The 13,664-nt window shown below is 35.4% G+C and overlaps 3 protein-coding genes across 3 annotated transcripts in view; all 3 read left to right on the top strand.

Moving 5' to 3' along the window:
• Nucleotides 1–3,738: 3,738 nt before the first annotated feature.
• Nucleotides 3,739–4,707, top strand: LOC132316385 (UPF0496 protein 1-like). The gene has a single exon (XM_059814867.1). It carries the CDS (start codon nt 3,739–3,741, stop codon nt 4,705–4,707), a length of 969 nt encoding a protein of 322 aa, XP_059670850.1.
• A 3,695-nt stretch (nt 4,708–8,402) lies between these two features.
• LOC132316384 (secreted RxLR effector protein 161-like) lies at nt 8,403–9,164 on the top strand. The gene has a single exon (XM_059814865.1). It carries the CDS (start codon nt 8,403–8,405, stop codon nt 9,162–9,164), a length of 762 nt encoding a protein of 253 aa, XP_059670848.1.
• A 2,963-nt stretch (nt 9,165–12,127) lies between these two features.
• LOC132266752 (UPF0496 protein 1-like) overlaps nt 12,128–13,664 on the top strand; it is a 96,936-nt gene continuing 95,399 nt past the window's right edge. Inside the window, exon 1 of the mRNA XM_059767739.1 lies at nt 12,128–12,153. The gene's annotated coding sequence lies outside the window, so the exon portion shown is untranslated. The remainder of the gene's footprint in view (nt 12,154–13,664) is intronic.

The following is a 13,664-nucleotide window of genomic DNA, read 5'->3' as shown; positions in this document are numbered from 1 at the left end:
TTTAAATAGACGGCAGAGAATAAAACCTCCCCAGGAAGGAGACCCTCGCCAGATCTCCCATCTAAGTTTATTGGATAGATCCTGAGAGAGACGTCATTGGGAATGCTATTCTTGAAGCGAATGGCGTTCAGATTTGGGGGAGCCATGGAGAAGGGGAGGAATCTATGGTAATAAAGGTGTCTTTTTCAAAAAGGGTAGTAAAAAAGAACTAACCTTAAGAGTTTGTGATGCACACAGCAACAGCGCAGTAGCCAAAATCACAAAGGAGAAACTCGCCGGAAGAACTGAAGAAAGATCGCCGGAAAGTGCAGGAAGGTGACGGACGAAACTCAGGAAGATGACAACGGAGAATAACAGTAAGATATGTTAAAGGAAGATAAAAGTTTAGAGGATCAGGGTTTTTAAGGAGAAGAAATGGAGGCGACATAGAATTCAAAAGGTTAAGGCAAAAGTGGCGCAGTAGATCTCGAAGTCTGGGTTTTTGTGCTAGCCGTTCGATTCCTCGTGTCATCGCTCCGAGCCGTCAGATCAAGATTGTATCTTTTCAATAATCTCAACCTCATTAATGAGGGGAGAGATTATTGGGGGCAGATGAAGATACTAAAAATGATCTAGGCTTGGTATGATTCATGTTGCTAAGAACGGGTCGGATATGGGTAGCCAGGATGGAACAAGTCCACACTGAATGGGCCCAGATCCAAGAAGTCATTGCGAAAACCCATGTTAAGATGAAAGAAGTCGAGTCCAGACAAAAGAGAGCAAGTAAGGTCCAGCTTAGGGGTGGTTATAACTGCCTATAAATTAGGGTGATTGAGAGGGAAAAGCAGTTGAAGATTGTTGGGAGTGTAAAGTTTCTCTCTCTACAATTGGGGGAAAATTCTTTGTACTTTCATCATCCAATCTTAGTTTCCAATTTATAAAAAAAGGCGCCAAATTCCCACCTCCCATTGTGATTCTCAAGCTTTAATGAACCAATGAGCTTTGGTGTAACTGGGTCCAGGTTAAATGGCAATACTCTCTCCCCAAAAGCATGTGAGAATGAATATATGGCAAGCTGACCGCGGACGCGTGCGCTTAACTAAGGAATCCAGAGGTGGTCCCACCGGCGAAATACGCATAAAAACCGTCCCCAATTTTGTAGTCTCTCTCTATCCAATCCAACACGAGTGAGATGTGCAGATTGTATATGAAAACACCATTACTTGCTAGCTTTAGTAGATTGATTTCACGTGCTTCATTTAATTGAACTATTACGAAGTGTTTCACTAAATTTGGAAATTGTTAACTTTGGTAGTTGGTTGATTCAAGAATCATTAATTGGTAACCATATATATTCACTTAACTATAATATTCTTGTGCAACATTTTTTGGAGGGAAAAAAAAGGTAAAATGTAAAAAGATTCATTTAAACATACGACCCACTTGTATGTCTTGTTAGATTTGACGAAATATCCTCCTAAATTTAATTGTTGTCATGCTTTTACATGATATTCTTGTACCAAGGTGGTGCACTGCATATAAACATCTTAAAAAAGTCTAAGGCCAGCCCCGGCCCTGGCCAAGGTGACCAAGGCGGTCGCCCAGGGCCTCAAAATTTTTAGGCCCATTAGTGATAGGTTCCACAAAAAAAAATAAAATAAAATAAAATAAAAAAAATAAAAAATAAAAAATTAGACCCCTTTCCGTGAGTGATAAGCCCAAATAAAAAATAAAAAAATTTAAAGCCTTTCACTTAAACGAATTCATAGCTCATTCAAAAGTAGGGTCTTTAAAAATTTGGTGATTAAATTCAAAGTTAAATATAACCTTTTATTACTTTATGTATATGTTATTGTGTATTTCTATAATTAAAAAATCTCACATTAAAGTTCGATTAGAGCCTCTCAAAATTTTATCAATCTCAGGATCGACCCTACTTTAATCACGTAATTAAGCTCAAGGCCTGGCCTAGCTAGGTCTATCAAAGGTAAAACGCGTGAGACGTGAACGGTTAGTGTATGTTACGGTGGGTATGTTTGTGTTGACAAATTTTATATCACAAAGCTCTTCAAATTTTATATTTTAACTCAGTTATTATAGAACCCAAACATTCAGAGTAAGAAGAAATCATTACACATCCCCATAAACAAGTAGAAATAAGACAAATGTTTAAATAACTTTAATAATTTTAAAATCATAAGGTGTAGCGAGAATGAGAGGGAAAAGAAATAATAGTTAAAGAATTAATACAAATTTTTGTTAAGGGTTTACGTTGAAATTACCTAATTATCTATAGTAATTGTGCCTACATAAATAACAAGTTATATGAGTCCTTTTAATACGATTATGACGTATTTAGTTAAACAATTTTAACACGATACAATTAATTAAACTGATTATTCGTGTTAATTCACTTATGACTCGAGCCCAATTAAAATTAGCCCAAATTGTTTTTCTTAGTCTGGCATTATTTTTTTTTCCCCCCTACTCCTTAGAATTCTTATACTCCTTCTGTCTCAAAAATAATGTCCATTTTTCTCCTTGTTGGGTTGTCTTAAAATAATTGTCTATTTTCTTTTTTCAAATAATATATTTGACATTTTTTCTTATATGTTTTGAGATTTAAAATTTTAAACTTAAAAAGATAAGTTGGTAACTTTTCAGGGACTACATGTCCCGTAAATTTGTACTTCTTTTATGGGACAGAGTGAACATTTGTTTGGTTGAAATTGAATCCATGGCGTTAGAAGGGACAGAGTAAATCAATTGGGTCTTTTTTATTTTTTTTCTCCATCAAAAAAAAAAAAACTATCTTATTAAATTTACAATATTAACCTTTAGCATCTACATAACAAAATAAAATATTAATGTAATATTTCAATTTTTTTTTTCCCAATGCTACTCCTTTACTTCCCCTCTCCAGAGTTCAAGGGACTAGGGTTTCTGTGAAGAAGACAATACATTACATAGATGGCGGATGAGCTCTTTGGAAGAGCTGTTTTGGGAGCAGCAGCAGTCAATGAATTGGTGAAAGCTGTTTTGAATCATTTGACGAACATAGCCGTCAAGTTGAAGCTGAACAAATCGTTAGAACCATTCTTTGGTGAGATCATTAAGCTGAACAAATCAATAGAACCATTCTTTGCTGAGATCATTTAGCTGAACAAATCGTTGAATCGATTAAAAATGCCAAGAAGCTTGTCTTCAAATGCTTGAAAATTGCTCGAAAATTTGTGAAGTTACTGCAAGAAGAAGCAAGCTCGTGGAATTAAAGGAGTCAATCGAAGACGATTATGGTGAAATTGAATGACATAGATGCGGTAAGACTACGTTGTCAAAAATTCTCCATCATGATGTGGAAATTCAAAGGTATGGATATGAAGATTGGATTAGGGGTAATTTGGTAAATTTTACCAACATTGCATTTGGATTAATTGAATATATTTTATTAGGATCTTCTGCCATAAGGATCGTTCACATGATGGAGAGAAGAACCTTACTTGAACATGCTTTTACTCGGTAACTTTAAACACGCTTTATTGAAATACAACTTAAATTCCTGGAAAAATCAGAGACATTTCCTCACACGCCCGAACTTCATATAAAATGAAAACAGAAGATTACGGAACCCAAATACAGTGAATTGGGTTTTTCTGTTATTTATTATAATAAAATATATATATATATATATATATAGATTTGGGGTTGTTTTTTTGAAGCTTGTAATATCATCTAACCGATTTAGGGCCAACAACAACAATGGGTGGTGATTCTAGCAAACAAAGGCAACAGCATCGATATTCAGACATCGCGTCTGATCTGATAGCCTACATAGACGCGTGTCGACTCGACCCATTTCTTCAGTCATTCGATTCCACCCTCCAAAAACGCATCACCGGAGTCATCCACACCCTCGCAGTGGACGTCGGTGCTCGGTCAGTCTCTCTGGACTCACTGAGAAAGCTCACAGACTGCATCCTCAAAACCAATGAACAGGTGGTCAATTTCATTCTCGAAAACCAAAAGGACATGTTCAATAAGGAAGAGCTTTTCGATTTCGTGAAATGCTACCTGGAAAACAGTCTTCAGGATGTGAATGACTTTTATACTCTCGACGAGTACCTCAACAGCCATTTGATGATTCAATTTGACGATAGACACAGCGAATGCATGTGGTGGGAAAAAGAAAAATTCTACTCGGGGACGCTAAAGAAGCTGGAGGATTTCAAGACTGCAGGTGATCCATTTACGCAAGGGGGGTCGTCCTCTGCCTCTGTGCTGATATGTTCTGTTGTGGCGACCGCGCTTACTTCACCGCCGGTTGTGATGGCTTTGGCGGCTGTGGCTGCGGCTAGGTCGAATTTGGCGTCAATGGGTGGATGGATTAATTCCCTTTGGAAGAAGTATGAGAATGAGGTGGAAGGACAGAGCAATATGAAAACGAGTTCATTAGTTTATGGGACTTCCATTGGGAAATGTGACTTGGACAGCATTGGAGTACTTGTGGATCAATTGGAAATTGAGGTTAAGTCAGTGTTAGATACATCTGATTTTTATGGTAAAAAAGAGGTTGATGTGATGCGGACTATAGATGAGATCCAGGAGAAGCTGCGTGTGTTTGAGGATTTTAGAAAGCATATTAATAAATGTCGCGGTGATATAGAGATGGGGAAGAACAAGATCGTGGCGATTATCAGAATTCCCATAAAGCCTACGCCTTGGTTTTAAATATATGACCCACTTGTGGTATGTCTCGTTAGATCTGATGAAATTTTGATAATATGTGGTTGTTGATTTATAGATATATAATTGTATATGACGGTACCAATTAGGAATACAAATTGTATATGATTGAAGAATTGATGAATAGAGAATACATCTATAGAACACATTTTTGATCCAAAATGTAGGTAATACGGTAATATCTGATAAATAACAATACATGTATTTGTATATATGTATATACACATATGAATGGTATATGAGTGAGATGAACCCATTGTTAAGAGTTTAATTTTGAATAAGTCTCTATTTGTCCTAGTCTTTAGGAGTCTGTTGGTTTATCTAGTCTTTAGGAGTATCCTAGTACTGATGCAAGTCTGTTACAGATATGCAGAACCACTTCCATATTTTGTGTTTAGTTTGTTATTTTACACCTCTATTTAATTAGGTGAATGCAATAAGAAGATGTAGCAATTTCCGTTCTTTATCCTCTCTGATATTTATCTTCTCAGTTCTACATTGTGGTATCAGAGCCATACATTCAAAAGAGTGCAGTGGGTCTTAGTAGAGCAGCAACCTCTCTCTACTCACTCTTGTGTTACAGCAGCAATCACTAATGGCATCTGAAAATTTCGTGCAACCAGCTATACCTCGCTTTGATGGTCACTATGACCATTGGAGTATGTTGATGGAGAATTTCCTGAGATCCAAAGAATATTGGCATCTTGTGGAAATTGGTGTTGCTGAACCGTCGAGTTGAGCACCGTTGATGGAAGCGCAGAAAACGAAGCTGGAAGAACAAAAAGTGAAGGATCTTTAAGTGAAGAATTATCTATTCCAAGCAATTGATCGTTCGATCTTGGAAACTATTATCTCGTAAGATACTTCCAAGCAAATTTGGGATTCGATGAAAAAGAAGTATCAAGGCAATGCAAGGGTGAAACGTGCACACCTTCAAGCACTTCGCACTGACTTTGAAACACTTCATATGAAGCCAGGAGAGTCCGTTTCTGACTATTTCTCAATAACGATGGCGATTGCAAACACCATGGTGAAAAGATGGAAGATGTTACAATAATTGAAAAAATTCTTCGATCGATGACCTCAAAATTCAATTAAGTCGTTTGTTCTATTGAGGAATCGAATGATATTGATGCACTTTCAATTGATGAACTGCAAAGTTCACTGTTGGTTCATGAGCAAAGAATCAATCATGATGTCAAAGAGGAGCAAGCATTGCAGGTCACAACCAACAATCACTCTTCAACATCCAGAGGAAGAGGCCGAGGACGAGGACGAGGAAGAGGTAGAGGTAGCAGAGATGGCAGACTCACACATTACAAATCAGAAGATCACCATGTTTTTGATTCCCGAAGCAGAGGCAGAGGGCGTGATAATCTGCAATCACTTAATCAAGAATCAAAGCCATTTGACAAATCAAATGTCGAGTGCTATAGATGTCATAGGTATGGCCATTATCGTAATGAATGTCGGACAAAATTACAAAAAGAAATTGGTGAAAAATCAATTTTTGTAGAGAAGGAAGATGAAGTCACTCTTCTGATGGCGTGTCATACCGTGGAAGAAATACACCATAACTTATGGTATTTAGACACAGGTTCCAGTAATCATATGTGTGGCGACAAGTCAGTATTTTCTGATTTGGATGAATCCTTTCGAGATACGGTGAAATTTGGAGATAAGTCAAAAGTCTGTGTCATGGGAAAAGGTAATGTCAAAATCTGGACTAAAGATAACATTTTTCAAACAATTTCTAGTGTTTTCTATGTTCCAGATTTGAAGAACAATTTACTTAGCGTGGGGCAGCTACAAGAGAAGGGATATGAGATCGTCATTAAAGCAGGAACGTATCGAATTCAAGATCCAAATAAGGGTCTAATTGCTTAGGTCAACATGACGGTAAATCGAATGTTTCCGATATATATCCAGAATGCTTTTCATTCTTGCTTCTCTGCTAAGGTGAAAGATTCAGCATGGCTATGGCATTTTCGCTATGGGCATCTGAACTTCACTGGATTGAAGACTCTATATCAGAAAAATATGGTGACGGGCCTTCCACAGATTGATATTCCTTCACAAGTTTGTGAAGAATGTGTTGTTAGCAAGCAACATCGTGATCATTTCCCGAAAGGGAAAGCATGGAGAGCAAAACGGACTTTGGAGCTGGTCCATTCAGATATTTGTGGGCCTATAAATCCAACATCTAATGGTAACAAGAGGTATTTTATTACATTCATTGATGATTATAGTCGCAAAACGTGGGTTTATTTTTTACAGGACAAATCTGAAGTTTTTTCAATATTCAAAAATTATAAAGCTCTTGTTGAGAAAGAAGTTGGGAGAGCTATCAAAACTCTTCGAACTGATCGTGGTGGAGAATACACCTCACGAGAATTTGCAAATTTCTGTGAGATGCATGGCATTAAAAGGCAACTTACAGCAGCCTACACACCACAGCAGAATGGTGTGTTCGAGAGGAAAAATCGTACAATCTTAAACATGGTGCGGAGCATGTTGACAAGGAAAAGTGTCCCAAAGAATTTCTGGCCTGAGGCAGTGAATTGGAGTATTCATATATTGAATAGGAGTCCCACATTAGCTGTCTAAAACATGAAACCTGAAGAAGCATGGGCTGGACGCACACCAACTATCGACCACTTCAAAATTTTCGGGTGCATAGCGTAAGCTCATATTCCAGATGAAAAGAGGAAGAAGCTCGATGACAAAGGAGAAAAATGTATCTTTCTCGGTGTTAGCGAACATTCAAAGGCCTATAAATTATACAATCCCATCACCAAGAAGATCATCATCAGTAGAGATGTTGTATTTGATGAAGAAAGAACATGGACATGGGCTGTTAATACTTCTGGGCAGTCCATTCCAGTCAATTTTGATGTTGAGAATGAAGAAAGTCAGTCCTCTCCTTCAGAACAACAGTCCTCTCCTACAGAACAACAACAAATTCCATCTTCACCTCATTTATCAGCATCTTCATCCGGAGGAGATCAACCTACATTGTCACACCAGTCACGACCTCAGCGTTCCAAGAGTTTACCAGCATGGATGCAAGATTATGAGGTAACTGGGATTAATCAATTTAATGACCCCATTACCCATTGTGCTCTATTTTCAGATTGTGATCCCATTACATTCCAAGATGCTATCAAAGACCCAAAATGGCAGAAGGCAACGGATGAGGAGATTGCATCCATTGAGAGAAATAACACTTGGGAACTGACAGATCTTCCTAAAGGGAAAAGTCAATTGGGGTCAAGTGGATCTACAAGACAAAGCTGAACGGGAAAGGAAAAGTTGACAAGTACAAAGCTCGCCTAGTTGCAAAAGGATATAAGCAAGAATTTGGCGTTGACTACAAAGAGGTTTTTGCTCCAGTTGCAAGACTTGATACCATTCGATTGGTACTTGCATTGGCAGCACAAAACTCATGGCCCGTGTTCCAGTTGGATGTAAAATCTGCATTCTTACATGGCGATTTGCAAGAACAAGTATATGTTGATCAACCCCCGGGGTATGAGTAAGATAGGAATGTGAAGAAAGTGTACAAATTAAGGAAGGCGCTATATGGACTAAAACAAGCTCCTCGAGCTTGGTACAGTCGCATAGCTGCATATTTTTCAAGGTCAGGCTTTCAACAATGTCCATATGAGCCTACAATATTTATGAAATCTGGATCTGCTGGTGAGTTGATAATGGTATGCTTATATGTGGATGATTTAATTTACACTGGTAATGATAGTACTATGTTTGCTGATTTCAAACAGTCAATGATGACTGAGTTTGATATGACTGATCTTGGACTTATGCACTACTTCCTTGGCATTGAAGTAGCACAAACTTCTATTGGAATCTTTATTTCACAGAAGAAATATGTTCAAGAAATCTTGGACAGATTTCAAATGGGGAATTGCAATTCGGTTGCTACACCAGTCGAACTTGGCATGAAACTAAGTAAAAATCATGAAGGTAAGAAGGTTGATAGCACTCTATATAAGCAGATCGTGGAAAGTCTTATGTATTTGACTACGACCAGGCTAGATATAATGTATGGAGTCAGTCTCATTAGTAGATACATGGAACATCCTACAGAATTGCATCTTCTTGCTGCCAAAAGAATCTTCCCATACTCGAAAGGGACCATCAATTTTGGCATACTCTACAAGATTGGAAGAAAATCTGATTTACTTGGCTTCACTGATAGTGACTATGCAGGTGATCCAGATGATAGAAGAAGCACTTCAGGATATGTCTTTAAGATGGGGTCTGGTGCTGTGTCTTGGTCATCAAAGAAGCAACAAATTGTTATTTTGTCCACTACCGAAACTGAATTTGTTGCTGCTGCTTCTTGTGCATGTCAAGCTATTTGGTTGAGGAGGCTACTTGAAGAACTACACTACCATCCAAATCGCCCCACCTCAGTCTAGTGTGATAATAGTTCTACAATCAAGTTGTCAAAGAATCCTGTTATGCATGGAAGAAGTAAACACATTGATGTGCGGTACCACTTCTTACGTGATCTTGTTAACAATGAAGACATTGATCTGATCTACTGTAGAAGTGAAGAACAATTTGCAGATATTCTTACCAAAGCTCTCAAGTTACCCCTTTTCATGAAGCTACGGCAATTGCTTGGTGTCTGTTTGATGGAGGATCCAGTGTGATGTAACTCTATAAACTAAATGTTAGCAATACGTTTTTAGTTTAAGGGAGGGTGTTAAGAGTTTAATTTTGAATAAGTCTCTATTTGTCCTAGTCTTTAGGAGTCTGTTGGTTTATCTAGTCTTTAGGAGTATCCTAGTAGTGATGCAAGTCTGTTACAGATATACGGAACCACTTCCATATTTTGTGTTCAGTTTGTTATTTTACACCTCTATTTAATTAGGTGAATGCAATAAGAAGATGTAGCAATTTCCGTTCTTTATCCTCTCTGATATTTATCTTCTCAGTTCTACACCCATGACAAATTGTAGGCATTTGATACATATAAATGGTATATGGGTTTTGGGCTACTTTTCTTGTAACATATGGGGATGACAAATTAACTCACCCTATTTAAACTGATTTAGGGGGCCTAAATCCAAATCTCAGCTCATATATTCGTTTACTATCCCGGTCACTAAAGACTATCTCATTCCCAAGATTAATCCACCCCTTAAACCTCACTAATGACTGTCGAGGTCCATACTACAGCCTACGGTGAGTGCTCTCTCTCTGTCTCTCTTCTTCTTCTTCTTCAAATTCAAATGCCCACTGTGTGTGTGGGTGTATATATCACGCTGTGTGGTTCCTTTATTTGGTGATTAGATTTAATTTTTATCTATTCATACATTTATATGTGTTGCCTAAGTAGATTGAATATTATCTTTAATTGACTAATTGCTATTACATATGTAGATTGAATATTTAATTGACTGATTCAATCAAGTATATGGAATTTCAAGTGATCTCCCTAGTATGTAGTGTATTTTTTATTGTCTATTTATATGCCTTAAAAGAGAAACTTTTTTTTTTTTTTTTGCTTTCAATTATATTAATCGTTCTCATTTTTAAGGCTTAGAATTAGCTTGAGTGTTATATTTTGTAATTAAAACCTGAGCTCATTATGGATATTTGTCAAGGCATGGTATGAGCTTGAATGCTATATTTACTAATATATGTAAAATTTAGTCTTTCTTCTTTTACTTCTCTGTTTTCTTTTTATTTTATTTTCTTTTTTTGGATATTTATACCGAACACTTGTAGTGAATTACTTAACCGAATATTGTTGATTGGTTATTTATGCACAATACATGCAAGTGGAGGGTCCACTTATTTATTTATGCATAAATGGGATCCATTAAAAGAAATATGTCTGTCAATTCACTACAACAAATAGCATAAATAAAGAAATGGGACCCTCCACTTACATATATTGTGCATATATAACTAATCAGAAACATTTAGTTAGTTAATTAATCTATTTATTATTACAATTGATGTGACAACATATAGTTAAACCACATTAAAACGGGTTAACCCATTTGAAATTATCAATTTTTGTTAATTTCTTTCTTATTTTGCAATTAAATATTATGAAAAATATATATATATATATATGTCATATTAATACGTGGACATATTTAGATGCTTTCGAGTGCAAAGAGATTGAGAACATATTTAGTTGTTGTTCAATTATCATTGGTCCAAGAGATTATAACAACCTAATGAGTCATCGTATTAATACAGCATGCCATAAAGATTGAGGTTACTCTAAATTAAAAAAATAAAACTGTAGTTAAGAATGTCGGAAAAGACCAAAATCCTAATTTAGCGGAATGTTTTCTGGTCATTTGTAGAGAGAGAGAGAATTATAGTAGGCTCTTTGGATTTAAAGGTTTTAACCGATCAAGAATATTCAAATTTGGTTGATAATATATATATATATATATATATATATATATATATATATATATAATGCAAAATTATTTTAGCTTATACAATCGTTGATGTAGGATTATTTAAGATTTCATGCATTTTGGATTGGAGATTTTTTTTTTTTTTTTTTTTTTTTTCAAAAGTTAAAGGGCAAATTACACAAAAGACCCCCTAAGTTTTTAATTTGTACATGTAGATAGAAGATGGCCACAATATAATAGAAAAGTCCAAATTAATTATTTGTGGTTAGTGGATTGATATGAATTTACATTTTTGTCCTTAGAGTTAAACTGTTTGTTTAATAAAAAAAATCTAAATTTTTTTGTGTATTGTTAAAGTTACAGTTTTGCCCCTAAGACTCCATCACCAAATTGCAAAAATCACAAAATTATCTGTAACAGAACTAACCACAGACCCAAATACAATATTTTTTTTTAATAAAAAATAAATACTTTAATTTTAAGGTTAAAAGTGTAAATTTGTATTGATTTTTTTTTGTCAAACTGTCAATATAGACATTTGTGTCATATTGCTATAACTTTTATCTACATGCACAATATCGAAACCTCGTGAATGATTTGTGTAATTGCCCAAAGTTAAACAAGTTGTAAAAATAAAAGAGCATTTACAAAGGCATAGTGAAACCCAAACAAGAGGACAGAAACATGGGAAACTGAAAGTGGTCCAAAATGCACTTTGAATGTTGGTTGCAACTTTGCAATTTGCAGCCTTATTTTATTTCTAAATATTTGTCTCATAAACGTTAAATCCAGAGGAAGCTCCCACGAAAGAGGAGAAAACCGTTCCAAAACATCGTCTCAAGCGGTAATTCCGCGTCATTGCAATGACGTATCAAAAGGTGAAACGCTTGACACGTGTGCGATTAGTGTATGTGGGGAGAGGGGTGGTGTATGTGGGGAGGGGAGAGTTTGGGGTTCTGAGGGTGTGTGTTTGTTTGAAGTAGCGATTGTTGGGAGATTACCTTGCTTTGTATTTTAGGTATTTGATAATTATGATTCTCTCTCACATATTTTAATATTTTCATTCAATTTTTAAAGATACCCATTATATATATTCTTACGTTTTATATTCAAAAGAAAATAAAGTAAATTAGTTTTCTTATTTATTTTCATCTCACATGCACATCAATGGTAATTAGGGGTGTGCAAAAAATTCGTAAATCCATGAATTCTATCCGATCCTACACCCACAGATTGGTGGCGGATTCAAAAAAATCGAATCCATAACTCGCGAATTGAGCTGTTAAAAATTCGTGAAATTTATATACTACCTTTGTTCCAAATTAAGTGTCCTATTTTGAGAATCATGACTCACAAAATGTGTTTTATGACACATGAATTATCTGTGTAAAATATACTATGGTTATGAATTGATGAAATTGGTTTTGTTTACTTATTTCGCATAATAAATGAATTTTGATAATACATTTACTTATGTTTGATGTCATTGTTTTGGTTAAAGATAATGTTGATATGATTGAATATTGTCTTGGAATTTAAACTTACTTGATGTGTTTTAGACCAAAAAAGTGAAAAGAATAGAAAATTGAAAAACAGGTTGGAATGAAAAGTTTTTGAAAAAGAATGAAAAATATTTGTTGTTTTGAAAAAAATGAAAGAGGTGGAAAAGGCTACCTTTTGGAATTGTCTAAAGCTACCTTAACTCGAAACAAATGGGAATAACGGAAAGAACTGGCTACCCATAAGTTTGAAAGCTGCCAATGTGCAAAAAGAAAAATGAAACACAAAGAGAGAGAGAAAAAAAATGTCTTTTGCAAATGTTAATTGTTTGATTTCTATGGATATGTGATATTATTGATTTATTGTCTGAAATCTAAACAGTTGACAGATCATAAGTTTTGGAACTTGCTGGTGATTTTACTACACTTACTAAGTTTGTGGAACTTCATTGAATTGATCTTGGTTATTTGTGTTGATACATATAGTTTTGTGGAGTCTACATTCTCATTGGATTCAATTTACAAGTTCTATATGGTTGGTTATTTCCTACTTCTAGGATATTTCTTCCTTAAGACCCTTGTTAATTTATGACAAAAAGGAGGAGAAGAGTTTAGAGACTTATCATTCAGGGGGAGAGATATTTTTGCATTGAGAGGGAGAACAATTTGTTCATTGCATTACATTGCATTAATATTCAGGCATTATTAGCATGGCTATTTTATACTTGTGTTTATTTTCTCGATTAAGCTTCACAGGTAGTTATGTTTGAACTAAATGTGTAGATTATAGGTTGTTACAAGTGTTGAAGCTTAATGAGGTTCTAGAAAATTTCCGCGGTTTATTTCCTTTAACAATCATTGTAATTTGTTTTTTTTTTTTTTTTACTTGGGTAGATTACATATTGTTTTTAGGGCTTTGTCACGAAATTGTTACAAGGGGAGATTGTGAGATATATATTTTGTAATTGGCTAATTTTGTTATCAAAACAAGTCTGACCGAGTTGTAATTTTTCGATTCAAAATTTTAAGA

Source organism: Cornus florida, unplaced genomic scaffold (genome assembly GCF_030987335.1).
Source record: "Cornus florida cultivar Cherokee Brave unplaced genomic scaffold, ASM3098733v1 CherokeeBrave_3.0.0_Hap2_Chr07, whole genome shotgun sequence".
NCBI classification, from domain to species: Eukaryota; Viridiplantae; Streptophyta; class Magnoliopsida; order Cornales; family Cornaceae; genus Cornus; species Cornus florida.
The sequence above is the reverse complement of the archived record's forward strand: the minus strand, read 5'-3'. Positions and strand labels throughout refer to the sequence as shown.